This window comes from Rhea americana, unplaced genomic scaffold, assembly GCF_003343005.1.
Source record: "Rhea americana isolate MKP2758 unplaced genomic scaffold, rheAme1 scaffold_6, whole genome shotgun sequence".
NCBI lineage: Eukaryota > Metazoa > Chordata > Aves > Rheiformes > Rheidae > Rhea > Rhea americana.
This window is the reverse complement of record NW_028186756.1, coordinates 9,454,740-9,481,017: the sequence shown is the minus strand read 5'-3', so window position 1 is coordinate 9,481,017 and position 26,278 is coordinate 9,454,740. Positions and strand designations below refer to the sequence as shown.

Genomic DNA, 26,278 nt, shown 5'->3' with positions numbered 1-26,278 from the left:
TTATGCTTTGTCTAAGGCAATGGAAAATCATGAATAAGCCTGATGTCACCAAAGTTAACAGCTCTGAATCTAAAGATGCTTGATATACCTACAACGGGATTAACATTCTACAGTGCATTTGATGAGCCTCATAACCAGCTAAGCCAATCACCTATTCGATAAGGATTAATGTAAAAATTCTTTARTGACAAGGCAGCTTCAGTGAATCCAGAAAATAGCTTCCTATACTAAAATGCAAAGCAGTGTACAATAAGCAGTCAGTCTGATTCTTACACAAACACTCTTAGAGCATTTGAAATACATTTGCTGTGATATTGGTTGAAGTTTCTCGATAGACTATATTTTGGAATGTAAGTATTTGTTCAACTTAGCCCAACTATTGTAGAAGAAAATAAAACTTAACAACTATTTGAGTACAATACATTATTTTATTATTGCCAAAACAATTCTCCAGACAACAGAGAGAGCTGAAGATAACTCATCTTTCATACCTCCTGATATAATTTACAACTTCAAGACATTTCTTGATGATGACTTTTAAAACATTAAAAACTCCCAAGCCACTTTGGTTTCCATAAGTAGGAAGCAAGATTCTTGGGGAGCGAGGAGAATCTGTATTTGCTAAACAGAAAGGGGCATAGCCATTAAAGAACTGAGATTTATTTCCAGAAGTGTAAGTGGGAATCTGCAAACCACAGGAAGCAAAAACCTGAAATTTTGAGTTCCATTGAGAGAACTGAGTGTGGCTTGTTCTCCTACTATGCACCTCAGCAAAGAGCCCAGCTCTSCCTCCTTGATGAACTCCCCAAAGACACTTGCTGGCCACAGTGAGGTCCCCCCTGCCCAGAAAGCGTCTCTTCTCCAGGCTGAACAAACCCTACTCCCTGGCCRCTCCCCAGAGGCAAGTGTTCCAGCAGCCCCTGGGGTGGCCTCCACAACTCACTCCACCTGATCAGCATCTTTGTCATGTTGGGGGGGGGGGGGGCATGCTGGGTGCAATAGTCCAGATACAATCTAGCAAGTGCAGATGCTCAGTAGCACCCTAAAGCAACACCCTAAATCTCTCCCAACTCCCTAACCACTCCCCACAGAACTTTTTCTTCATCTTCCTATCTCTTCAGCTCAGCAATAACCTTCACAACCTCTGACACCCATCACAGCCTTTCAGGTTTTTATATGTCCCAATATCCTCCACTGCCATTCATTCTCATCTATTTTTCCACTCTCAGGAGCTCCTCACATTTCTTCTGCTTCTCTCTCTCTCACACCTTTCCACTAGCTATGCAAGAGGTACACAGCTGACTGGTCTTCAGATGCTGTGAAACCAAGTAGACAACAGTTGAACTTTTTTTTTCATTTTCTCCAGTAGGAAAGCCAATTTGGGTTTCTCCCCAAAGCTCTAACAAGCTTTCTTCTAGTAGCATAATTGACTTCAACATTTCTAACTTTCTCAAGTTTACCCAACACATTCAAAGRTGGAACAGAGAAAGGCAGATATTATGGTCGTTATAAATCTCCCTGCCTTCAGACACCTGGCTAACAAAAGAGATGATAGGAAAATATGTCACAAATCTTAGAAAGTAGACAGATGAAATCTTTCTGATTTTGTTACTTCTGCAATACTTAGTTCAACTTTAGAAAATGGTTCATTCCATTGGCAAATCAGGCCAAATTGAGAGCAGACATGGCCTAAGTATCAAGAGAATATAGTCTTAATTCTCTCAGTGTGACTACTTTGGCTGAACTTTGTCATCTCAAAAGATGTAGGAGCTCAGCAGGATCAAACTGAAAAAAAATTGTGCAAACATGTATAAAATACAATGAAGCAACTGAGTTTCACACTTCTCAGACAATAATTAGTAGCTAGTGCTATGAGTAAATTAAACTTACAACAAGGTTAACTATTCGGTAAATTCTCAACAGCTCTAAGTATGCATCTGTCAGAAGTGTAGTGTCCCACCAAGATAAAGAAGACACCAAAAATGAATCTCTAAAGAAATATAAAAAGAGAAAGACAAGAAAAGAAAGGAACTGACTAACTCATAGTCTTTAGGTATAGCTTTTCAGGTTATCAAAACCCTAGTGAATGGCTGTATTTTAAAGAGTAATGATATGATCCTGCATTCCTCATCCACTCAAATTCATGTTCCTTTCAGCACAGAAATTTGCAGGCATGAGATGCAGTGATACTCCATCATGCAGCATACATGGTCTTTAATTTTAAAATCCAGTTAAATAGATGTTATAACATAATTTTTTATCTAAGAACATTTCATCATCAAATAAAAGAGTGAGCATGTAACTTATTTGTCAGCTTTACTGTGCAGTGGATAACTTTCCTATGTTACTCACATGAGTTTTCATTTCCCAAAGCTATATGCATTCATTATGACAGTAAAAATGAAGAGTTGCTAAAGAGATGTATGCATTTTTATTATTGTTTGAAAGAACAGATCTTTCTGCAGTCCTTTGAGCTTCTGAGTGTGTGATTTGTATAAAATATTTCTCATTTTGGGGACACACCAGATGGACTGCAGGGCACTGTGGGATATGCCATTTATCACAATGACAGTGCGTAGGTAGCACTGATCCTCTCACCACAGGGGGAAGCTAGAACTGCAAATGTGGAGCAGCATTAAAAACCTGACTAGTGGAGTTTGGCAACACTTGTACTACTCATTAACTTAATCATATTAATTTATTAGCCATATATATCAAAGTAATTCACTACTGAATTGTCACCAAGAACAATTTATAAACTGTTAACATTCCCCATAGGCAGAGAAGTGCTGCAGCATCCTTAATCAGTATGTTTGCCTTTGATTAAAAAAAAAAAAATAACTTCTACCAAGCCAGGTAATGCCAATAATGACAAAGTTGTACATATGTTTCTCATTAAAAGGGGAACTTTAAAATGACATCTATGACAACTGAAAAAAAAGGATAATCATAAACAGTGAAATGAGCCACAGAAATAGGATGTAAACATACAAAAATGCTCAGTTAAGTATGTTGAGAAAGGAAATGGTTCCTTATCCCTGCTCCCTATGCTCTGAGGCTCCATGACTCCTGACAGCAGCTGTCAGGCACAGTAGCCCTAAATCAAACACCCTAAGAGGTGACATCAGTCAATAGATGTTCTGTAAATTGACCTTGTGCATATGCTTCTTCTTCAAAAACCAACTTTTTCTCAGAATCACAACACTCTGGCTTTAAAATATGAAGTAGTAAACCTTGAAAGCCGAGGTTATGACAGGGCAGATCTTTCAGTCAATATTACACATGCAATGAATTCCTTTCCTTAGCAAGTCAACCTCCTTCCATCCATTCTGCACCTCCAGCCAAATACGTTCTTGCTTCTTCATACTCCTCTGTTTTTCTAACCTGGGACACACCTTAGACTTTCTCAGCTAGGAGACACTAAGCTGTCACTGGCAAGTGGGTCTGGAGCAACATCAGTTTCAGAAGGGAACAGAAGAAAATCTGTTGTCAATGACACCAATGACACGTTCACTGTGGCAGCTCTGCATACCAACTGAGCTACACTAACTTCGTGCATGCATCAATAAAAGGCAACTGGATACTAAAGACTTTGAAAGCCTCTAATCTTGTTCGTTCTTCTAACGAGGATATACCAAACTCAATGGCTTAAAGACTGCAACAAATACTGCTTTATTTTCTCTCTTCTGTAGAAAGACTAAGCAACTACTTTCTACTGCTGCTGAACTGAAGTAATACATGAAGTTACCATTCTCCTGTACGCTACTCTATTTTCTAAATCCCATAATGATGTGATGTGTTGTATCTATTATTTATTACACTAAAGTATTAATTACATGAAACTATTCAGCAGTTTGTCTTACCTTCTAATAGATTAAAATTGTACCGAAAAATTATTCATATGTGTACAAACCAGTCAATATTTTAATCATTACATTCTTAAAAATCTAGACAAATGGCTCATGAGAGAAATAGAATGTATCTCTTAACTGCCTGTTTGTAAGCTAAAAATGACCACTTCAAGGAAGGTCAAACTAATCTAACTGATAACAAAAATACGTTTTACACACTTGGAAAAGCAGGTGTGTTGCTTGTATCACCTTGGCCAACCAATTTAAGTAAACAAAAAGAGACCTGATGATAGGTTTAAGCAGAATGCTTAATCAGAATTTATTAGCCCTGGGGAGGGACACAGACATCCTACCTCCCCATCTGTCAGTAGCAGACATAGCCTATGGCTACAGTATACAGTATACAGCTAAAAGTGTTCCTACCACATGATTACTAACTCCGCTGACCTCTTCTTTTGCCTAAAATCTTGAATTCTGAACCTTCTCATCTTCCCATCTAACAAACACCACCAAAGTGGAATATCAATTTCGACACGTCTCAGTTTTCCTTTTCCTACATACAAGCATGATAAAATTTCTCAGCAGACTCCTTTTAACTGTCTTTTATTCATGCATCAGCCACTGAAGGCTCAACCTTTCCGATTCCTGTTCCTCCCTGGGCTGCTCAGTCTCTGTCTCCAATGCCCTACCTCAGAGCTCAGAAAGGGCTCATCTCACAAAACCCTCTTTTCCTCCTAAAAACACAGAAGACTTCAGCATTAAAGCGCTGTTGTAATCTGGCTGCTGACCTATACCACATATACCCTGCCAACATGTTCCACATTAGGCCTACAATACTGCTCACAGCTCTGGTCAGTTAATCTCAAAAATATAAAAAAAGCAACATAAACGATTTAAACAGGATTGCCTCCCTATTAGCACTAGCACACAGCTTACCTAGGCTATCTAGTGCCCCATCAGATTCAGCAACAGGATTCCCTGTGTACATGCACAGTCAGACTGCCGGAGAGATACCCATTAAGTGATTCAGAGAGTTTCCCACACCTCTCAATCTTTTGTCATTTCTTTTGTCACTGTAGCAAAGACAATTGTCAATGACACACACAAAATATCCCACATGAGGCCACTATCTGACATAGATTGTCTACATTTTACTTATATTAGCTTGGCAACTATGAACACTCTAACACCGAACTTTCTCTTGGAGAACAGTGATGATTCTGGTATTTGCAGTTCAGTTCCCAAATATGTTACCATTAGTTAACAGGGTGGGGTTTTTATCACTGCTAGCATAAATCAGTTGATGTTGTTGGAGTTCTCCCATCACCTGAAAAAAATACCCCAGTAAGCAGGTTTGTGCACCATACCACAGTATCAGGAAATTCCAGTGACAGGGTAATTTCTTCATAAGCCACCCTCTCCAGTAACTTGCTAAATGTTTCAAAACTGAACACAGTATGGAATAGCTCCAAAAAAATGGCTTTAATGAAATAGGAGTAACCACTCCTCAAACTGGATACAGAGGAATTAAAATGAAGACTTCATATTCATATCCTTCTTAGAGATAAGGTAAATTAAAGGTAAGAGGGCCGAGATTAGCAGGGATAATCATCAAAAGATCCAGCTACTCCTTCAGCTTCATCTCCGTATCAATAGTTTTCTGAATTATTGGTTTATTTCACAGAACGGATTTCAATTTCTCTCCACAWAGAAAACTACTGTTTCAGAGCTTAAAACTGACTAAAATTCTATTCCATAAATAAGCCCCGACTGTCTTGTTAAGATACACTGATGACAAAGTCCTATACCTAATTGGAKATAAACCCTTTTATTTTTGTTAATGTCACTTCATCACACTGCACTGTTTGAAGCTCTGTGCCTTTGATGACCATCCCTCTCTGACAAGCTGGATTTTTCCTCTGCCCTCACAGCAGGCAAGGGCACCACACTGCTTTCCACATTTCCTACATGAATACTAGAAGAAAAGCAGTCTCCTTCCTTGACGCAAAATAGACAGTAGTTAAATATGAGATCTTGAAGGATGCAGTTTTGGCACTGTTGCCAAGCTGTTTACAGAAACACTTCCCAGTGGCATGCATTCCAGGCACACAGCCTCATCTTTCTCAGTCACAGCAATTTTAACTACCCTGCTGCTCTAGGCTCATCATAATGCAAACATTCCCATTCCCCAAAGGTAGAAGATATCTGCAAATATTTTAAAAGGTAGACACTTCACTTACAGTTCCTTCACAAATTACTTATATAGAAGAGTAGCTGTAGTCTATTTTGTCAAGATGTGAAAAAACTATACTCTGCACTGGGAAACGCAGTATGGCTAATTTAACTACCTGTTTATTATGTGAAAATGACCATGTAAACTGAGCTGACACAAACCAAATGGGTAATGAAAATAACAGCACACTTCAAGGAGTGGAAACACAGATGGTTCACTCAAGTCAGCAGGAAGTTACTAATCATCACTTCGTAATACCCTCTACAGATGGATCTGAGAGCTCTGCGGCTAGAACAGCGACTCCTTGAGACCTGTCCATCTAACCAACAATAAGCTTGAGGTTAAACTCCTTCACATTTACTTCCCAGAGCATCAAATAGGAAGTAAAAGTGAAAAATGCAAAGGATGACGAATCATGCTGTAGTTGTGGATGTGGAGTCTGTTGCCAAAGTGAGTTTATCCAAAGAAGAAAACAACTGGGATTTTAAGTTGGACATATTAGAAAATGCTAAAAAACATGCAAGCTAGTGAGTCTGACATTTTCAGGATAAAGTATGTTGGCAGATTAACATAGCCATCTCTTTATCTGTGCTGCACAAAAAGGGAGGAGACACAGGCATTCTCAAGGGGTAGATGAGAAGACATTCCAAGGAGGAAATGACTGGCAAACTACAATGCAGTTTAACTGAAGAGGCAACCAAGATGCAAAGACTCCTTCCTGCCTCCACTTCACCACCAGTTCTACTGGGAAGAGTACATATATCCCTGGATCTCACCATCCTGTGCTGCAAGCTCACTCCACTCTCTCTCACRGCCTTTGTCTTGCTCCCCTCTTACTGCTGCCTGAGACAGTACATGAGAGCACAGAGCACAAGCAGAAAGCGTTCACCAAGCTGGCCGGCTCGCTGAGCAGGAGGAAGCCCATGGCAGGAAACCATGGATAAGATACAAATTCTTTGGGCAGAACAGTCTGAACCACAGCAAATTATTTGCAAGTTTGAGATCGTAAACAACCAAACTAAAACTTAGCCAGAAGACAATGGGTTAACATCCCTGTAACTTTTATTCCAGCCTATTACCCTCCACACAGAAGTCTGGTAGGAAAATCTCTGTTCTGTGAGAAGTGTTAAATGTGTTTTGTTCTTAGTTCAGCCAAAGAGAAAGACTCCAATTGCAGAAGTGTTGAAGGCAACCAGAGTAAAGCAGTCAATAATTAAGCGTAAATAGATCTAAATAAAGCTAATGGAGGCTTCAAATCCCAGGTGTTCCATCAAGTTTACAACAGCTCAAATCGCCACTGAGTTTATAAGTGGCTCTTCTGGCACTTTTCCTAACTCAGTGATTCCCCCATCTTTCTTTACTTCGTTCTTTCTTTATGAACAAGATAAAACAACTCAAAAAATTCAGTAGCTCTGATTTTTGTGTGACAAAGATACACAGGCCATGCAAGTGTAGCACCTGCACCCCAGAACCCACAGCAGGGCTGTTTTATCTTAGGAACTGGTGGGTAGTCCAAGTTGCTAGCTGGGAGGAGACACTGAAGAAAATGTCCTTGCTTCACTGCAACCATGCTATATTCACGCATCAGCTTAACACCCATGCTGCGGTGCTCTGGAAATTTACTTTTGCCTACAGCTACTTCCAAAACTCCCTTTCAGGGGCCTGGGGCACATTGTGCATGACTTCTGGTACTTGGTCACTCAAAGATTTTCATACAGAGCCACAAGGTCAGAAAGGTTGGTAACCTTGTACCTCAGCTGAAAGAGGAACCCCTTGGGTTCAATCTTCTCACACAACCCTTCACTAGTTAAATAAAGCGGCATGTATCCCAGTCATTATTTCAGACTCCAAACATAAAACAATCTCGAAATTCAGTTTAAAAAATTCCCCCATTTTTTACTGAATTTCAATTGGTATCTGCGATACACACTATGCTCACTATTTTACAATGTATACCCAGCATGTAGAGACCTAAAATACTTCTCTATTTAAATTAACATGGCATTCTGCTTAACTTTAGGTCTTATTTGCAAACGCAGGGTAGAAAAGTATTACGGAATATTCTAAATTTCTTGTAAGAAATTATCAACAAAAAGTGGCTCTTGTGCTTTCCTGTCTGTTGGCAGTAATACAAACAATATCAAGGAAACAATACAAACAACGAAAGGAAATTTTGGGCCAAGAACATGAAAAAACTACTAGAAAAGACCCTCATTTATAAATTCTTCATAAGAGTAAATACACAATTCTTGATCCTTGCTACATATATGAATATTATATGAAGTTGGAGTAACTTGACTAGGGAGTCTAGGTCTAGCAAAATGTCTTCAAACTTTATCAGCTACTTCAGTTGAGGTTACTATTACAATTGTTTAAGAATGTTCATTCCCACTTCTATGCTGATAAAGGTTATTGTTTCACTGCGAAATGCTTATGACACTTAACACTTGGACTTGTTCTAGGAGAAATTAAGGATCTTATCTTTCTTACATTTCTGAACATTGAGACCCAATAAAGCACTGCCACAGTGCAACAGGTTCTAGAAGCAGAATGATTTGCAAGATCAAGACCTAAGTTACTAGTCACTATACTCCTGCCAATCATCTTTGTTAATTCAGCTTTTTCTATAATGTGCTCTATGACTTTATAGTCTGCTCACACTTTACTAAATTAGGTTATTATGGCAATACACTATATTTAAACTGGACTTTGACAGTAACTCTAAAACTGCAAAGCCTGTGGGATACTTAAATAACTGGTTTTATGAATATATAGTCTGTTAATATAGCTGTAGCCTTTTGAGTTCATTACCAAAATAAACTTATATGTTATTATTACAAATCAATTAATCAAAAATTAAAACACTTATAGCACAAAATTTAATCTACATTCTATTAATAAATTAATGAATGGAAATAAAATATTACATATTATGATAAGGGCTTGTTTAAAAATTCATCTATTTTCATGCTTTTTTTAAATACTGTGATATTGAATGCAGATTATTAAAATAGAATCCACTGTGGCAACACAGACTTATCTCCTTTTTGAATGTTTCTTCTGTAATTCGTACAACCAGTTTTCTGCCTTCCCAGCATACATTAATGATGTTACAATACAATAYGTATTAGCCATGCTGTTCATATCCCATGAGAACTAAAATACACATGCATCTGAAAGGAAGAAATGCATGCTACAGGCTTCTCTGAGACAATAGTTCATTCTTTCAGGTTTTTTTCTTATACTAAAATAACACATTTAATGGAATTTCCTGTAAGGAAATTACAATTAATAAAGAACTAAATTACAAATCCATTAGATTTCAGTCACTGCAGCAACAAAACAGAGTTTTCATGAACACTCAAAAAATCCAATAACATAACCTCTGGTAAAGCTTGAAAAAGCCCTGAAGGACAAGGCAGTTAGATCAATATTAGTTTATTTTAACTGCTGTGCAGTATGAAGAGATGAGGCTGATCATCTGATGGATTTTATTACCTGTCGGAGAGATAAGTCCTGGTGATAAGAGGCCTGGAACTCCATGGGGCAAAAGACGTGCATTTTCTTGTATCGCAACTCCTAGAGAACGCTTGGGGGGTCTTCCTGGTCGTGAGCTGATGAAATAAGAGGATAAATGAAAATGCATTTTCTTTTTGAAATATTTGCATACTACAYATCGATTTGTATAAAACATTTGAACCATCAGTGATACACAGAACTGTATTAGAAATTCTTGCCTAGGAGAAAAGAAAAATATGTAGTTGACTCAATCTATCAGAATTGGATGGGTCTCAAATGATCTAACAATGAACTATTGAGCAGCACCCAGTCACGAGCTTAAAGTCACAACAGTGACAAAAAAAATTAGATTTTTATCTGCACTGCTAGACCAAGAAAAAAAAAGAAGTCCGTATTTCCATTGTATCACCATTGTACTACTGCTTTGCTAATTAATTGTTTCTTAATATTCTTGACTGTAAAATAGAGATAAAGAGGTTCACAAGCTCTCAAAAATGCAACTGGATGCATTACTCAGGTCACAAACTATGGTTTATAGGGATTGCAAATTAATGATGCAATGACTGTAACGACACAAGAGCTATTCAGATCTGGTCCATCAGAACTTACTAGCTTAGACAGAGTGCTGGATGAGTATAGCACACTGTCCCTAGGAACCGTTACAGTTCTGCTCAGGGCTCACTGGGCTTCTCATCTCTGGCTGACCAGGCTGGCAGTGGGGGACATCCACCTATATGCATCTGTACAGTCCCGGCGCTATTTAAGCTTTTCCATTCTCTAGGGTACCCAACTTCCTCAACTGGACACCAGACAGTGGTTGAAGCGGTAACTGCTCCCAAATCTGTACCTGGATCACATATGACTGAAAGTTGCACTGTCTAAACAGGAGAAATTGAAAACTTTGAATGCAACGCAATCTTTATGTTATTAATCGCCACTTTCTGAACCATGGCAGAGAACAGCTTACTTCTGAAGAGGCAATAGTAATTTAATACTCAAGCTTTTTCAAATCTGACCATTTGTCTCTACATATTGACTAATGTTTTTAACTGCTACGGATAGGTTAAACCAAGAATGTAGGCCTCATTTATCAAAATCTCACCATCTTTTGACCAGCTTATGAATTATGATAGCAAATTTTAATTTAAAGTGTTACAGGTCTCTAGATTCATCTGTTACATTTATTTGTTGTTTCAGCTATCACATTTATCCCTTWCTACAGTCTCTGTATATCAAATCATCTTATGTATCTGTCACCATCATATAGAGATTTACTGAACAAAAAACCATTTAGATCGACTCTCCCTCAAGCCAACTAATAAAAATACAACTTCCTAATGTTTGGAAAAGTATTGCTGTACATTTTACTCTGTTGAATAATAGAGCTTTTGACAAAATACAGTGAAATACTGTATTAAATAACCAAGCTGCAACAATAAATGAGGTTTAAATAGAGAGCATTTCCAAAAACGACTGCAAGTTCACAAAGAAATTTAAGTTAAACCTCACTCTATCAACTTACAGTGGCAAAGCCCTCTATCAATGTGACGCAAACTCTGCCTTTAAATGAAGACAACTTCGAGCAACACTACAACAGAGGTACCATTAACCTGCTCATTTTTCACTCAGTGCACTAATATTATTTTGTTTTACTGCACATCAAAGTAAGTATCAAAGTAGCACAAAATCTTTTTCTTTGGTTTATTATTTTATGTCTATAAAACTGTTCCCTCCTCTTCTTAGCTTTGGGTTTGTCCATTTCATTTTATTTGGCACTTTTTCCATTTTTCATATTTTAAGGTATTTACCATCCTATGATGGCTATGTAGTAAAGTCTACTACAGAAGCCTAGACTTACTGGGCTATAATAAAATAAAACTAAAATTAGAGTATAGAAGTTTCACAAGAAGCTAGATGCACACATGCATTCTATATTAAAATTACCTCCTAATAAACTCGTTACAAAAATCATTCAGCTTATTTCACAGTAATGTTGTCTACCCAATAATATTAGGCTTTGCATGTGGAGTTTTTAAATAAAAAACAGTTGTTACTCTTTTGACTGTACACATACAGTTGTAACTGCTTACTTGGCACTTACTGTCTTYGGCGAAAATTAAAAAAGTAAAGCAGCTAAAATTAGTAGGTTTATCCAGCAGCAGAGCTCTATTAACAGAACTACAAAACATTTGCTTCTCAATTTCAAACACTAAACACCTTATAAATAAAACTATACATTAACATTAAGCTAAGAAAAATATTATTAAACAGTTTTAAAAGACTTTATGCAGACGCATTTTATTTATGATGTGGGTTTTCAGAGGAAGAGAGGGAAGCAATGGAGCTTCATTCCTGTTCTTGTCATCCTCTCCCCCTTAACAGGCATTAACTCTGAAAGAGGAAAACAAGCAATCAGGACAATATGATCTGAATGTTGATCATTTACTTATTTTGTTTGGAATTAACTTTGTCAGAGATTAAATTACATTTTAAGCAGTACGTTTGACAGTTAAAATTTATATAGTAAAATGTTGAGAAATTGTTCATTAGTGTCTGCTTCTTCTTTTATTTTCCATTGCTGGTGAGAGCTAATTTTATTATTTTTCCTCTCAAAGGTTTATATAYTCCCTTGACTTCACAAGGATTTTGAATTTAAATCAAAATACAGAATAAAGCTGGTTTTGTGATTTTGTTAAAATTACTGACCAGCTCCATCTTTTCTAATTCTATTTTATGCTTCTTACAAATGTATTTTATAAAATATTTTATAGAATATACAAATTCATCAACACTTTGTAAAATACAATTAATCAGTGGAAACTTAAGCACTTCACGGTTGATGTACAACAGTGTTGTACTTTTGTGCTTTTAAATATAAGAAATTTACTAGAATCAGAAGTGAATTTGCATATTAATCAAGACAAATAAACATGTGGTGATTTAACTAGGAAACTGTTATTTGGATGACAATTTAATCAGCACAGGTTGAAAGGTCCATCACTGCAGCATCCTGTTTCTGCTAAAATATTGATTGCATTACTGATTTCAGTAATGCTTTATTTTACAGGGCACAAATAACCATGTAATTACTCTTTAATTGAATGGTAATTGCTTGCTGGCARTTATTTGCTAAGTTTTGGAGTTTAATTACTAGGTTATTTGTGTTTTGTGAAATAAAATGTTATATATTAGTAGCCCAAAATATTTTCTGTATGACTGGTCTGTCAAAACTAGAGAAGTAAGTTATGATGGTATGGATTTGACAAATAACACTGCACTGTAACACTAAAACCATTATTAAAAGGATGAGATGAATCTTTSAATGCTTTTGCTTTAGAAAATTAACAGTAGATGTAACATTTGTAAGATAAATGGAGGAATACTGTACCACAGAAGCATGATTTCCTCCGGGGTCTAGTCCACCATTTAGCATAATTTATCCTGATGTTTTGCTTTTCATTCTCTGGGCTTGTTTAGAGGAATTGAAACAGTATCCTACCCCCTTGAGAGCACAGAATAAACCAACTAGAAATATATTTCAATAGTACTTCATATTTCTGCAACTGAAGTGGATTACCACCAGCACATTATCTTAGCAGACTATAAAGTTCATAGACTTGGCAGTTAGCTAGATAACAAGGGAGAGCATTATGTCTTGCAGTGTCAATGAGATATGACACATTTTGTGATATATTTATTCCAAGTTGTGATAGATGAGGTATCTAATACTTTGATCATAAAGATTTTGAATTCTACTGCTAAACTTTTCATTTTTGTCATCAACTATTTATGAATTGGCAATAGACGGTATAGCAAGAACTGCAGATTTTGTTTTTTTCAAAAGGTATCCAGTTAATAAATTAATTATTGATTCCATGAACCTTGAGCTATTTGGTATAAAAATATGCTAAGACTTGTGATTTAGGAAGCTCTCATATGTATCACAGATTTCTTCAATAGCAATATATTTTATTAGGCTTAAAGGAGAAATATAGAAGTGCATATGACATGTTGTGTAAATTGCTCCGGTAATAGTGGTAGTAACTGGTGCAAGTACTTACAAAAAAAAAAAAAAAAAAAAAATTAGTCACTTTGCTGAAATTGGGACATGAACCACACATCTAAATTTTGTGTTCTCCAAAGATCACTGGTATTTTGAATCTCTTACATGAAATACATGCTCATGATTGTGAAAGGTATTGTTTGGAGTACTTACCAATAAACGTAACATTCTTGATAATTTGAGTTAAAATTATTTACTTCTATTACTATAAAATTTTTAATCGTAGCATGAATTAAAAACATTCTTCTTGCTTTGGCATTTATTATAACATTTCAAAGATGCCAGTGGTAGTTAAACTCTACTTGACCTTTCTGTGTTGAAGAAGAGAAACAAACTTTGACCTCGCAACCTGATTCTGTCTCCTCTCCATGTTGGCAAACTGATCACTTGTCTAACCGTTGCGGGACGTTGTATCACCAGCCAGATCAAAGGCAACAAAAGCCAATTCAGCAGTAGGAAAAGTTATCCACGCAAAAAGAGCAGTTAACATTAATCATATATGAAGTTGTTTAAGCTGATAACTAGAACCTGGTCCCTATGGCAACTCTCATAGAAGAGTACCCAAGGTGGCACTAAGAGTCGTAGGCAATACTCCACAGAGGTCAAACTGTTCTGTTCTGACTTAACCAGACCAAAGCAGGTTACGGAAAAAAGCTTTTACGCTCCAAAAGAAGACCCTCCCATTCTGTTTTCCAGGGCTTTTCAGTGAGGAAAGTCCTCAACATCAAGTCACAGTGAAGGATTCAGTGGAAATATATTCCTAGAGCATCGCCAATCTGAACTTTTTTCCATCGGTATGAATTGATGTTACTGTTAGAAAAAAACTTAATTAATTACTTAATACCACTGAATTGCTCAGAGATGGGACTGAAATGGAAGATTACATCTTCATTAACTTTACCATTAAGAATGGAAAGTAGCACATTACCRTTGTGTCTTTCCTAAAAATTATGGATTGTCCAATATAGATCTGAATAATGTCACATATAATTCATTTTTCAAGAACTAGGTCAGGTAGCTCAGAAACATCCCACGTTGACACAAGCTGTATATGCAACAATGACAGCAATGAAACAATATCCATTTCTTTTAACATACAGAATTTTCACATATCGCAGCTCCCATGTCTCAGTTTCCCCACACAGAGACACCTAAATTGCATCTAACTCCAAATTCCAGCTTAGTAAAATGGGCTGCCTCAGGGCAGATCTATGGTGTCTTCTCCAGTATTCCTGATCTGGAGGAACGTCTTTCGGGACAGGAATACTTTAATATCTGTGATCTCAGGGCCATTCTGCCTCTACCAGTACAGTAAACAGTGAAACAGAGGAACTGGAACTGTGATTCACCAAACTTGTCACCACATACTCTCTAAAGCTTATGCAGTGAGTGAGTTTTGATCCTTACAAGGATGAAGGACTGCAGCTACACAGCTACCCTAATCCTCAATCTCTTTATCCATCTAGTTTCCATCCCRCACCAGTCCACTGTCCTCAGTCCTTCTTCCCCACATTTGACCRCTGTCCACCTTTCTGAGTATTTCTGATCTTCTGCCCTTAACCCATACATCACACCAGATTGCTCTTTCAGTCCTCAGCTCACTTTAACTGCTTCGCTCCCTTCCCCTCTGACCTTTTTCTTGCTCAGTTCYCAATTACCTTCTGGTCCTAATCTCATCTTTACACCATCTCAGGAGTAACTCTTCCCAACTGAGAGCAGCTCCCATACAAACTTCTAATACTACTTTGCTACTCAATAAGGATAAGAAGAGATGCCCGACCATTTAAGCTGACAGGAGTGGGTAATAAAGCTACCCTGTTAAACACTTTCTGCTCCCTCCTTCAGGACCCTTTCCCATGGGAACAGTGTGAGATGGCTGATAGGATGATTAAAAATGTTCTCTGAGCAACCCACTAGTTGAGGGAGTGGTTGCTTCTGTCCCAGGAGGTAAGCAAGATAGGCAGGGAACTGATTACAGGGCATTCAGCACAGCACCAACAGGGGCTAAAATTCCCCAGAAGGCTGAATCTGGAATTATTGCCATGATCACCTTTAACAATAGCCAAAATCCTGTCACTCATATAGAAGCCTGAGAATATCAGACAGCAAAAATAAACCAAATCACCACATATTCAGCTGGATATAATCTTTTACTGAATAAATCAGTTCAATGGTTATTCCAATATTTTATATTAATGTATGTTCTTCTGGCRGAAGTCATCAGACTCTTCAGAAAATATGGCAACATCAAATTTCAAGAGCAGCAGCACTAGTGTTTGGGGTGTCAGTATTCCTGGATTCAGCCACAAAATGATAAAACTGAAAGAGGCTTCAAAAGGTCACCTGCTCTCTCTACCTCTGCCCCAAGGCAGGATCACGTACACTTAAATCATTCCTGACAAATGTTAGTCTAGCCTACTTCTGAACACGTTCAGTGCTGGAGATTTCAAAACATCCTTAGGCAATCCACAAAAATGCTTAGGCTATTCTTACAATCCGGAGGGGTTCGTGTGGGAAAGGAGGGCTAACATCTAACCTAATTCTCCTCTGTTTAATTTAAGGTACTTCTTGTCATCTATTCAATAGACATGGAAAACAATTTACTTCTCACATTGTAAACACACTCCACATTTTTGAGAACTTGTCATATTTTGCCCTGGTAAAGTTCTTACACATACAGATGGAATTGAAGACTCAGCATTTATCCCCATGATCTTCAGATTCACATGCTACAAATACCACACATACACAGCCTGCCCAAAAATTACCAGTAGAAATAGTGTAACTTAACCTCTTCAGTTTTCTTTTACACTGCATCTGTCCATATTGAACTGAATCCTATTTAAGACCAGTTCTCCATGTTATCAAGATCATTTTTTGTCCTAATGCCATTCTCTGTGCGCTTGAAATCCTTGCCACCTTGGCCTTACTGTCTTTGGAACAACTGCTCAAGTTCTTGATCCAGACTGAAAACAGGCCCCTGTGGCACAACACTCAGTTTACATTCCAGTTCAGTCTGAACTAACGGTAACTATCTTCTCAGTACGGTTTTTGAATTTGTTTGTTTCTAAACTTGCATTTGCATGTGGGCTATGCTTGAGAGAAATTTATGTGAGACAATTAAAAAAAAAGGCTTACTGAATTCAAAAGTCAGTTCTTGTCACTATGAGCAAAGGATGAAGGGCTGGGTAGACACAGTATAGTCAAGTACAACAGCGCTCTTGATACAGAGCCCTCTGATTCTAAAAATATTAATATTACCTATTAAGATGCAGACAATTGCTCAGAATTAGTCAGTACCAGTGAGAGAAAAATGCAAAATATCTAACTTCATTTTAAAAAAGAAAGTAGAAAAGAAGAACTCAGTCTCTAGTACAACAGTGTTTTGAGTCCTTCAGAACAGTCAGCATGTCTTTTCCAAAATTTCAGTCACTTTATGGGTGCAACCAAGGAATGGTAAGTTGTTTCCAAAAAGTTAAACACATTGTCTTGATTCACAGGAGGTATTATGCAAAGAGAAGTACTTAAAATCGTTAGCTGAAAAGATGGTTTTTGACTGACAGCTCAGTGCAATTCCTCCACTCTGGACTAGGAACACAAGGTAAGGTAGAACAAGGGAGCAGCATGCTTTCTTCTCCAAATTTCTGCATGTGTAAAATTCTACAAATTGCACAGGACGTAACGACAATCTTGGAGGTCATATTACACTTGGCAAATACATATATGGCATGAAAGTGAGACGTGAAAAAGAAGCAAGACAGCTCTCCCAGATAATAAGCAAGGGAGTCAGGCAAGCCAAGTCTCCTTATCCTCTTGCTTTTACTCTCAAGTGGTCAACAGAAGGTCTTTTGGGGAGCAGAGAAATCTTCTATTCTACAGCCTATTTTTCTATTTAATTTTTAGATGCCAGCTATGCCTCATACCTCCCGGGAGCACCAGCGAGCAATCCAAGGGCAAGTCAGTCAAAGCACTYTGCCTGGAGAGGAGGTGGAATGCATTGTGCTTTATTTTCCCTTTTTAGCCCACAGCAAATTTTTAGTTTCCACATTTTCCACAACTGAGTCCAAATATATCTCCTATTATTAATACYAGTGTTGACATTTTCTTGATAAAGATTCATTAAATTTTTTCTTTGTCAAAGAGAGAAAGTGATGGAACAGACAATTTAAGGGTTGACTACTCACCTGACAGAAAGTATAACTGTGAAGCTATTTTATACTTCATTTACTTGACCTAGTTACAGTACTTCTAACCCCAAATGTTCACAAATTATGACCCTGAAATCATGAGAATGAATAAAAATCTAATGTTTTTAAAGTTCCATTTTACATTCTTTTTATATTCATATTTACATTCTTTTTGTAAATCTAAGTTTCTTAAATCAAACTTCTCAGCTTTTCTTTACTAGGAAGGGCCAAAAAAGATTAAAGAAATTTTTCTGTTTTGGTTCGCTTTGTTTCTAAGTTTCACAAGTGAAAGCTGAGATTCTCTGATTAGCTGACATTTGAATATAGGAGTCTTTCCAAAGCAAAAAAACAAACAGACAAGCACCAAGAATTATAAGAAGCGGCAAAAGCAGAAGTTTCATGTTACAGTAAAATGTGATTGTTAGTTATCACCAGGTGTTATCTTTAGTTCTTAATTTAGCTACTGTATGAGACAGAATTGGTCATTTCTCCGACCACTACATAAAGTGTTCTTTTTATATWTGCAAATGATTTTTATTTTATTTTTAAAAACAAATACTGGTTCTGATCCATTAAAATTTCCTCAATATAGCTATCCGGAACACTACAGAAGCTTTATAGAAAAATGTGAAGAAGATCTAATTTTCAATAAAGTGTATTTCTTGCGAAACAYCTTTGGCTCTTAATGTATCTCGTGCAGTCTCTTATGTACTACCTTACTTCATAAAAAGTCACAAATTCCAGACTACTTGCACCTAACTGTGTGAAAACATTACCTGGAATTCTAATAAGCTTTCTAAAGATTTCTTAATCTGGTATATTAAAAAGCCCTGCTAGAGTACTTAGAATCCCAAGATCGTCAAAGAATCAGTATCTGGTTGGTATCATCCCCTGTAAAACTATGCTATTCACAGGATCACGGCTTACACACTTATCCTCACTAAGGTTTACAGGAAATTTTGATTCATTATTTAGGACTTAGGTTACTGACTGATCAGACTATTTATTAAGAACTTGTATTTGGGTCTACAGTCAGMAAGATTACCTGAAATCCTAGCATTCAAATATTACTATATTCCAGTTGTAATAGAAAACAGGTGATTGGTTCTTACTTAAGAAAAAGTTTAACATTTTATTTATGAAGCTATGAAGCTATTATGAAGCTATACATAACTAAGTTTTAAATCAGAAAAGGATTTCTGTTTCATTAAGATCTGAAATTAAGATTTGAAKACACTTTCTTAATTACTTCTGATTGTGTCTGAAGATATAAAAGTGCCTCAACAGTCTTGCTGTTTATTTTTTCYTGTTAAACAGCTGACACTGGAAAAAGGGAAATAAACCAGAACTGTGCGATTCACAGATGYAGACAGGGTGAAAGGCCTATCTGTGTCACATACTGCAGGGGCTCAATTTAAGGGTATACCAACAATGATTTTGAAAGCGTGACTACAGCACATGTAGGTATACACACGCTAATTTAATATAACTACATTAAACTAGTAACTACAGCAGTAAAGATGCAGTAGCACAGACAAAACAGAGTTCATTTAGCAACCTGAGCTCATACCCAGTGGGACAAAGTTCCCACTGTTGTGTCCTCACTGCTGCTGTTACCAGCTCCACCTAGATAAAATCTAGCCTGAGTATGCCTGTCCACACTGGGATCATACCCACAACTAGAAACAGAAACTACAGATTCATTTTGAAAATAATGCTTGCCCAAGATGTCCAGCTAAACCAAATGTGAAAGTGCCAAGTATCTCATGAGATATTGCCAGATATATAATGAGCCTTGCAAACCTAAGCTTGGCTAGTCAGACAGYTGATACCACCTGGATTTTGGATCTAGTGAAAATAGTGAATCACTGGAGACACCGTTATCTGGAGGCAACATCATTGTGCAATATGCTCTCCAACTATTTTTTTCACTTCCTAAAACATATATAATTGAAATCTTCAGTTATCTAGATCTTAAAATGTATTTGGGATTGTTACATCTGCACGGGAAAGCTCAGTGCTGATATAAATACATGTCAAGCCAGGCACTCAGGAAAGCACAGCAGCAAACACAGAGCTCCGCTGAGGCCTGTCTGCAGCTGGAGTCCACAAAAACATTGGCAGAATAAAGATTTTTCACACACGAACTCTTAATGCTTTCCCTTTATGCTTTTCCTTCCTCACAGAAGGTTTCAGTAATCCTCATTCAGTAATCCTCAAACCTAGCACACAGACAATCAGACAGGACCACACAGGTCTCTGTTACCCACCAGGATTCACAGGTCTGTTATAACCCGATGCACTATGACTGACAGCCCCTTTCCTGACTGACAGCTCAATTTCAGCAGTGTTGGCACGCTCTGTCCAGGGTAGAGGGCATCACTGAGCCCCCRAGCCTGCCCAGCCAGCATTCCCTTGAAGATACAAGCCCCAAAAACAGATGGTGGGACTGAACCACAAATATCCTTGCAATAAGGAACCTGGGGACAACATGGTGACAATGAACAGTCCCAACTGCCCCATGCTCAATTTCACCAACAAAGAAAATGCTTGCATGAGAAAACTGTCTGTATAAAATCTTTAGGATTTGCCCCAAATACAAAATACATCAAATTGAAAATTGACTGAGAAAGTCAGGAGGGAACTCCTTTTCATTAATGTAGCTGAACACCATATATACTGCAGTGCCTGTCCAACCTATTGCAGAGATCTAACATTACACTGAGGAGCTGTAAACCTGCTCTCATCTGAGTGAACTTAGTACCAACTTTTTCAAGTACTACTTCATAGTATCCACATACATACTTTTGMAAATATCTGCAAGGACATTTTCAAAGGAGGGAATCACCATCTACTACAAATACTCATGATATATCATATGCGTCTGTATTATATTAGATTCTTCCAAGTTTTACTTTTGACCTGTGTCTGAGTTCAGTGCCAATTTAAGGGAACATGATTATAAAGAAGTGTTTTTGAAATACTGCTATTTTGCACTGAGCTGTATCTCAATAACGTTCAATTCAACGAATCATGTAGAAAATGTGACTCTTTAAGCCTATTATCTTTGGACAGAAATCTAATAGCAAGCACTTGACATATTTATAGCTCTATGTAGAAATAACCCACATGAGATGATAGCTTGTTTCTGTAACAGTGGTATATTGTAGTGTGGTGGTACAGTATTTTCATAGCAATTCAACTTGGATTCTATGGGAACTGCTCTTGCTTTAACTGTGTTTAATCTCTGCATCACAGGTTTCAGTGTTTTCAGAATTTTGCAAAGACTCGTTAAAGTTTAGAAATAGAAAACAGAAACTCATCTTTCAAAGGCCAACAAACRAAAGAACATAGAAACAGCCCTCTCTGTCATTCTTTTTATCTATATCCATGTTAAAAGTAAGAATTTTTCATAGTAATCAAAATGAGCCTCTACGATTAGGTCATTTGATCCAGAAGTAAACACCTGAGGACTAACCTGTATGAGACAGGAACTACCCTTTAATCGGTGACCCTGGAATAGTATCAAATTAAATAGATGATATAGGTAAGTATTSTACAGATTCACCTCTATCCTTCTAGATTTTTGGTTGTTACTATTTAATTCATTTGCTAGCTAGAAAGATAAATAAGATTATTACTTCTACTGTAAAYGTACAAAAGAAAGTATTTTTAAACCACAGAACAAACAAATCTTTAGGATCCAAAAAAGTACAGAAACGTCAGAAGCATCATTTTCAAAATTCATACTAAATTTACCTTTAAAATCTRTCTTCCTATTACCCTAAGATGATAATACAAATGGGATCTGTTTAACGCTACCTATCAGTAGCACAAAGGGAAATTACTGATCAGGACGACCCTAGAACTGACCTACACTAGAGACCAATTTCCTTCCTGTATCTAAAGATACTGAATGCCATTCCTGCAGCTCAAGGTTAGATCTATTCACAGCTTCTGGGAATACATGYATCTAGCAAGGTCTCCAAGGGGAAAACATCAACTCCAGTAAGCGCAGGTACACATTTGGAGAACAACCCTTGCTACTGTATGAATTCCTGGGAATATTCTCACTACCTGGCTACCTTTCCTCACGCTTCTTGAGTGACTTTAAAAGATGTTTTGGTAGATAGCTTTATGGCATCAAGGACTAGTACCAGTGTAATTCAAATCCTGGATTTCTACTTAATTCTTACCCTTAATTCTACTTTTGTTTCTAGAGATTATAAAGGACTCCTCTTACGTGAGCTATTTCCATCCTGAACATACAATCCTGATCCAGGCTCATGCTTTCTAGACAAACTAGAGCATAGCTTTGGGAGGGCCATCTAGTTTTGATTTTTAAGACCTCAAGTGACAGATTATCCACTGCATTCTGAGATTGTTTCAGTAATCAATCATGCAATGATATTCTCTACTGTTAAAAAGTCAACCTGCTTTGCTAGTATTGTCAAGCTTCCTTTTCTAGCTCTTGGATTTTTGAAGAGCATGCTCAACAGAAAYTTCCTCCACATGCAGAGTTACAGACTGAAAAAAATACATTTTAATAGTTTCAGGAATAAATCAAAAGATAATGCTTCTTAAGTCTTTCATTAAAAAGCACTTTTCCAACTCTGAGATCATTTTTGCAGAGGTTTTACATTCACTGTCCTTTTTCTGAAGAACAGGTACCACAAGAGGACACGAGGCCAGTAATGGTCAACGCCTGTACAGAGGAAATACTGCTTCTCTATACCTTCCCGGAATACCTCTGGTCATGGACTCCGGGACCCTGGATCCCCCCCGGCCACGCAAGCTGTTCAGGCTCCAAAGAGATTCATTCTGCCATTACGCAGTTTTCAAAAAGACTCTTATCYGCACGCCCAGGAGAAGATGCTATAAGAGACACATTTAAGTGACCCCAGAAATGGAGAGGGCAACAGGGCCTGTGCTCCTGGGCACTGCAGCTAGTCTTCACCTAGTAAGCAAAGTATCTAGCTCTAGAGCAAGAATATTAGAAAGCCTTAATTTTAACTAGAAACAAATAAAAACAAACAAATTACCCCTGTGCTCTTTTGCTTGGAGGAGCTTTCATCTAGAAAAAGGAGTTTTGCAGGAAGGGAAATACTAAAAAGCAAGTTCTGTAACTTGCCCATGAAATAATTACCTGTCTTCTCGTGGAATGAGCGGCTTAGAAACCATCATCAAAGTTTTGCCTCTGCTTGTATTTGGGAAGCAATAGCGAAGTAAATTTAAACAAAACTCTACAGAGAAAACTTGTTCTCATCTTTTCAAAACTTTTTGCTGCCCTGCACCTCCTGTCCCGGGGCGGCGCAGCCGCTGCCGAGGGCGGCGGGAACGTTCCGGAAGAACCTCGGGACAAAACCGGGACGGTAACGTCAGGGACAGGAACGCACCCGCAGCCACGAGGTTTACCTGGCTGAAACTCCGCGCGACCGAAGGATCGCGGAAACCCGGCTGCCGCCTCCGCCTCTGAGCGAGGCCCAGCTCCGAGCGCGAAAGCGGGCCCACCTCAGCTTGAACCTTTCACTGGTCCGGGTACCAAAAAGGCGGATTCCATAAAGACACCAGCTCCACGACAACGAGGTCCTCCACGGCCTCTCCCTGCTCCACTCCGCGAGTGACAGCCCTGCCTCCGCGCCGAGGTGACGCCTCCTCCATTCCTCTCCCTCCCTAGGGACATCCTCTCTGCCCTGCCAGGGACRTTTCCCTTCCCTTCGGAGGGGGCCGACTGACACGCGTCCCATCCAGGTGCGAACACTCCTTCTCAACTCTTCTTCATCTTGCTATGAACGCTACCGACTCCATACCAGACCCGAAAGAAGGCTGCCTGTGACCGAAAGCTTGTCTGCTTCTCGGTCAGCGGCAGCGGGGCTCACCGGAGCTAATGCCGCAGCCACGAGCCCTCCTGGCCACTCTTCCGACCCGCTCGCCCTCCCTGACAGAGGAGAGGACGTCGGTCTGCAAACGGACTTTCTGAAATCATCGAGCCTCTCCCAAACACAAAGAAGGGAACTACAGAAAAAGCCAGAACAAGTTCAGGGCACTGAAAAGCAACATGAGCTATTCACAAGATTAGGGATTTCCTGAAATAAAATATTTCCTAGGTTAGATACAACGGTTTATGAGATAAACTGCATCTGCTGCTGACTTTTTCAGAAGATCTCCCTTCAGGCTGCGAGGCTTGTCCCTTGCAAAAAGCAGGCAGTTTGTGTTAACTTGCTAGCATCCACTTCCGTTTCCCTGAGTCTGAATGAACACACTTAACTTAGCTTCAAGAAGGGAGAAAAAATACACGGTGTGTGTTGGTTTGTACAGCACGAGATTTTCTAAGTACAGCCCTGCTCCTACTATGTGCAAATTTAACTCTYGCCACTAACTTCAACAGAATCAAAATCAAACATCGTGTTCACTGCTCCTCAGTAAAAATGTTTTTTAAAAGTTGTTGAAAAGGGTAAAAAGAATTCAAGTAAAAGAGTGTTTGTGACCGGATTTCCTGGAGATAAATGAAGGACATACGTTTCCATGGCTGCCAGCCTACTAAATTTTGCAAGCATAAATATTTACCTMGGACTAGGGGTTGGGGAAATCAGGAAGAAAACCACCATCTAGACTCTTCAAAGTTTAAATACTGTAACACAGAGGTCATTATTTATAAATAGAAATAGAGAACATATCTTTTCTGTGTAATTGTTATCATGCTTTTCATCTACTCCATATGCCTTCTACTATTACCATTCTTACACCAGTAAATAATTTCTATGTCACTTGCTCACACTGTATGCATTAATTTTCTTTAGGCTTTCTTGTGGTTATTGATTTCCTGCTTTACTGAAGTGGCTTTGTTTCTTTCTCAGCAGGCTATCCATTTTAAAACAACAGTTGTTCAACAAATACAAAAAAATTATATTCTAAAATTAAATTAGTTTTATCTTCATTTGTTTTTATCTGGGTTAAATGCAAGTGACACATTTCCCCTAAAAAAGGAAATACTTCATGTCTCCCAGCATGCTGAGCAAATCAAATAAAATTCTGCTTTTCTAGTAAGACATATTTATTTTTATGATTGGAAACATGAAAGAAAAAGTAAAGTATAAATAAAGCCTCTTTTGTATTCATATGTTGTAATCATTGCTGTGGCCAGTGTTTCAACATCAACAAAAGATGATTATCTGGTCCAGAGCCAAAATCATTTAAGCATTATCTTACTACACTTTAAAYCATTAAAAGAATCCTTTTCTTCTTTCAATACGAGTGGGATCATGCTTTTTTAACACTGTCATCATTTGTTCTGCTAAGCAGAATAAGCTTGCTGTCCTTTTCCACAGGCCCAGTCCCAGCAATATACAGATTTCATATGACTACAAACATGCAGATGAATACAACTACTACTTAATCAGATGCAAAAATAAGAAGAAAGAAGGCATTTTTGGAGAAGGAGACAGTTCTGACATGTGCTAAATGTTGTTTCTATGCTGTATGCTTGACRAGTGCCAGCTCCAGAGCTCTGAGGCTTGTTTTCTCTCTTTGTCCTCCAACTTGCTTATTAACTAACAGAAGTCAAGTAAACCACAGAAAAAAAGGAAGTATGTAGACACTGTATGAAGACAGAATTACTGTCAGATTTCCTGCTAGAAGCATACTRTGAAGCGTACATTACCAGGGTTCAAAAAGATCCTCTCTATCTTCTTTCTCCACGTTCAACAGCAGATCCTCCTTTGTAAATGGCAGGAATTTGCTGTTTCAGCATCATCTTCACTATCATCGCGTATTCAAGGAAAAGCTTGTGTATTAGTGTTCATGTATGAGCATTCTGTCCAAAAATAAAGGGTCTTATATACTACAACCAATTACTGGACAAAAATTTATGATAATCCTCCCACACTGAATATATTGTTCCATAAAAGAAGGGACATTTTTCTAACAGGACCCACAGAGCGGTTAACTGCATTGCCTGGTCAGAGCAGACACAGGATTCTTCAGACATATAGTTAGACGCAGGTGGACACAGATGTGGAACTACATCATACATAGCCAAATTGGCACAAGAACCACTTGTACCAAGGCAGCCAGAGATCTAGGTGTACCCTTCCCATTTGGACTGCAYAGGCACATATCTCAAAGTTATTTTGTGTGTGATAAACGAATTTAAGTTACTCTTCGCTACCACCATGCAATCAGACAACAGAAACCATGTTAAGCAATCAAAATGACCATCTAAAACAATATACTGACTAAAGCAATATACTGACTGCTGTTTTAAACAGCCTCTAAGCACCRCATACCTCACATCCATTTGTACGAAATATTCAGGTATCAGCTATTCATGTAACTCTAAGAAAGATGAGGATCTGGGTAAACATGTACTGGCTTTCCAGAAATTCAATACAGAATACAAGAACACCAGAAGTTGTTGCACATCTGT

General features: G+C 38.0%; 1 protein-coding gene across 1 annotated transcript in view; it reads right to left on the bottom strand.

Moving 5' to 3' along the window:
• DACH2 (dachshund family transcription factor 2) overlaps window positions 1-23,600 on the bottom strand; it is a 175,190-nt gene extending 151,590 nt beyond the window's left edge. Inside the window, exons 1-2 of the mRNA XM_085319733.1 lie at window positions 23,269-23,600; window positions 9,583-9,698 (exon numbers count right to left, since the gene is read on the bottom strand). Of these exons, the coding sequence (XP_085175859.1) occupies window positions 9,583-9,698; window positions 23,269-23,600 (448 nt within the window). The remainder of the gene's footprint in view (window positions 1-9,582; window positions 9,699-23,268) is intronic.
• Window positions 23,601-26,278: the final 2,678 nt, after the last annotated feature.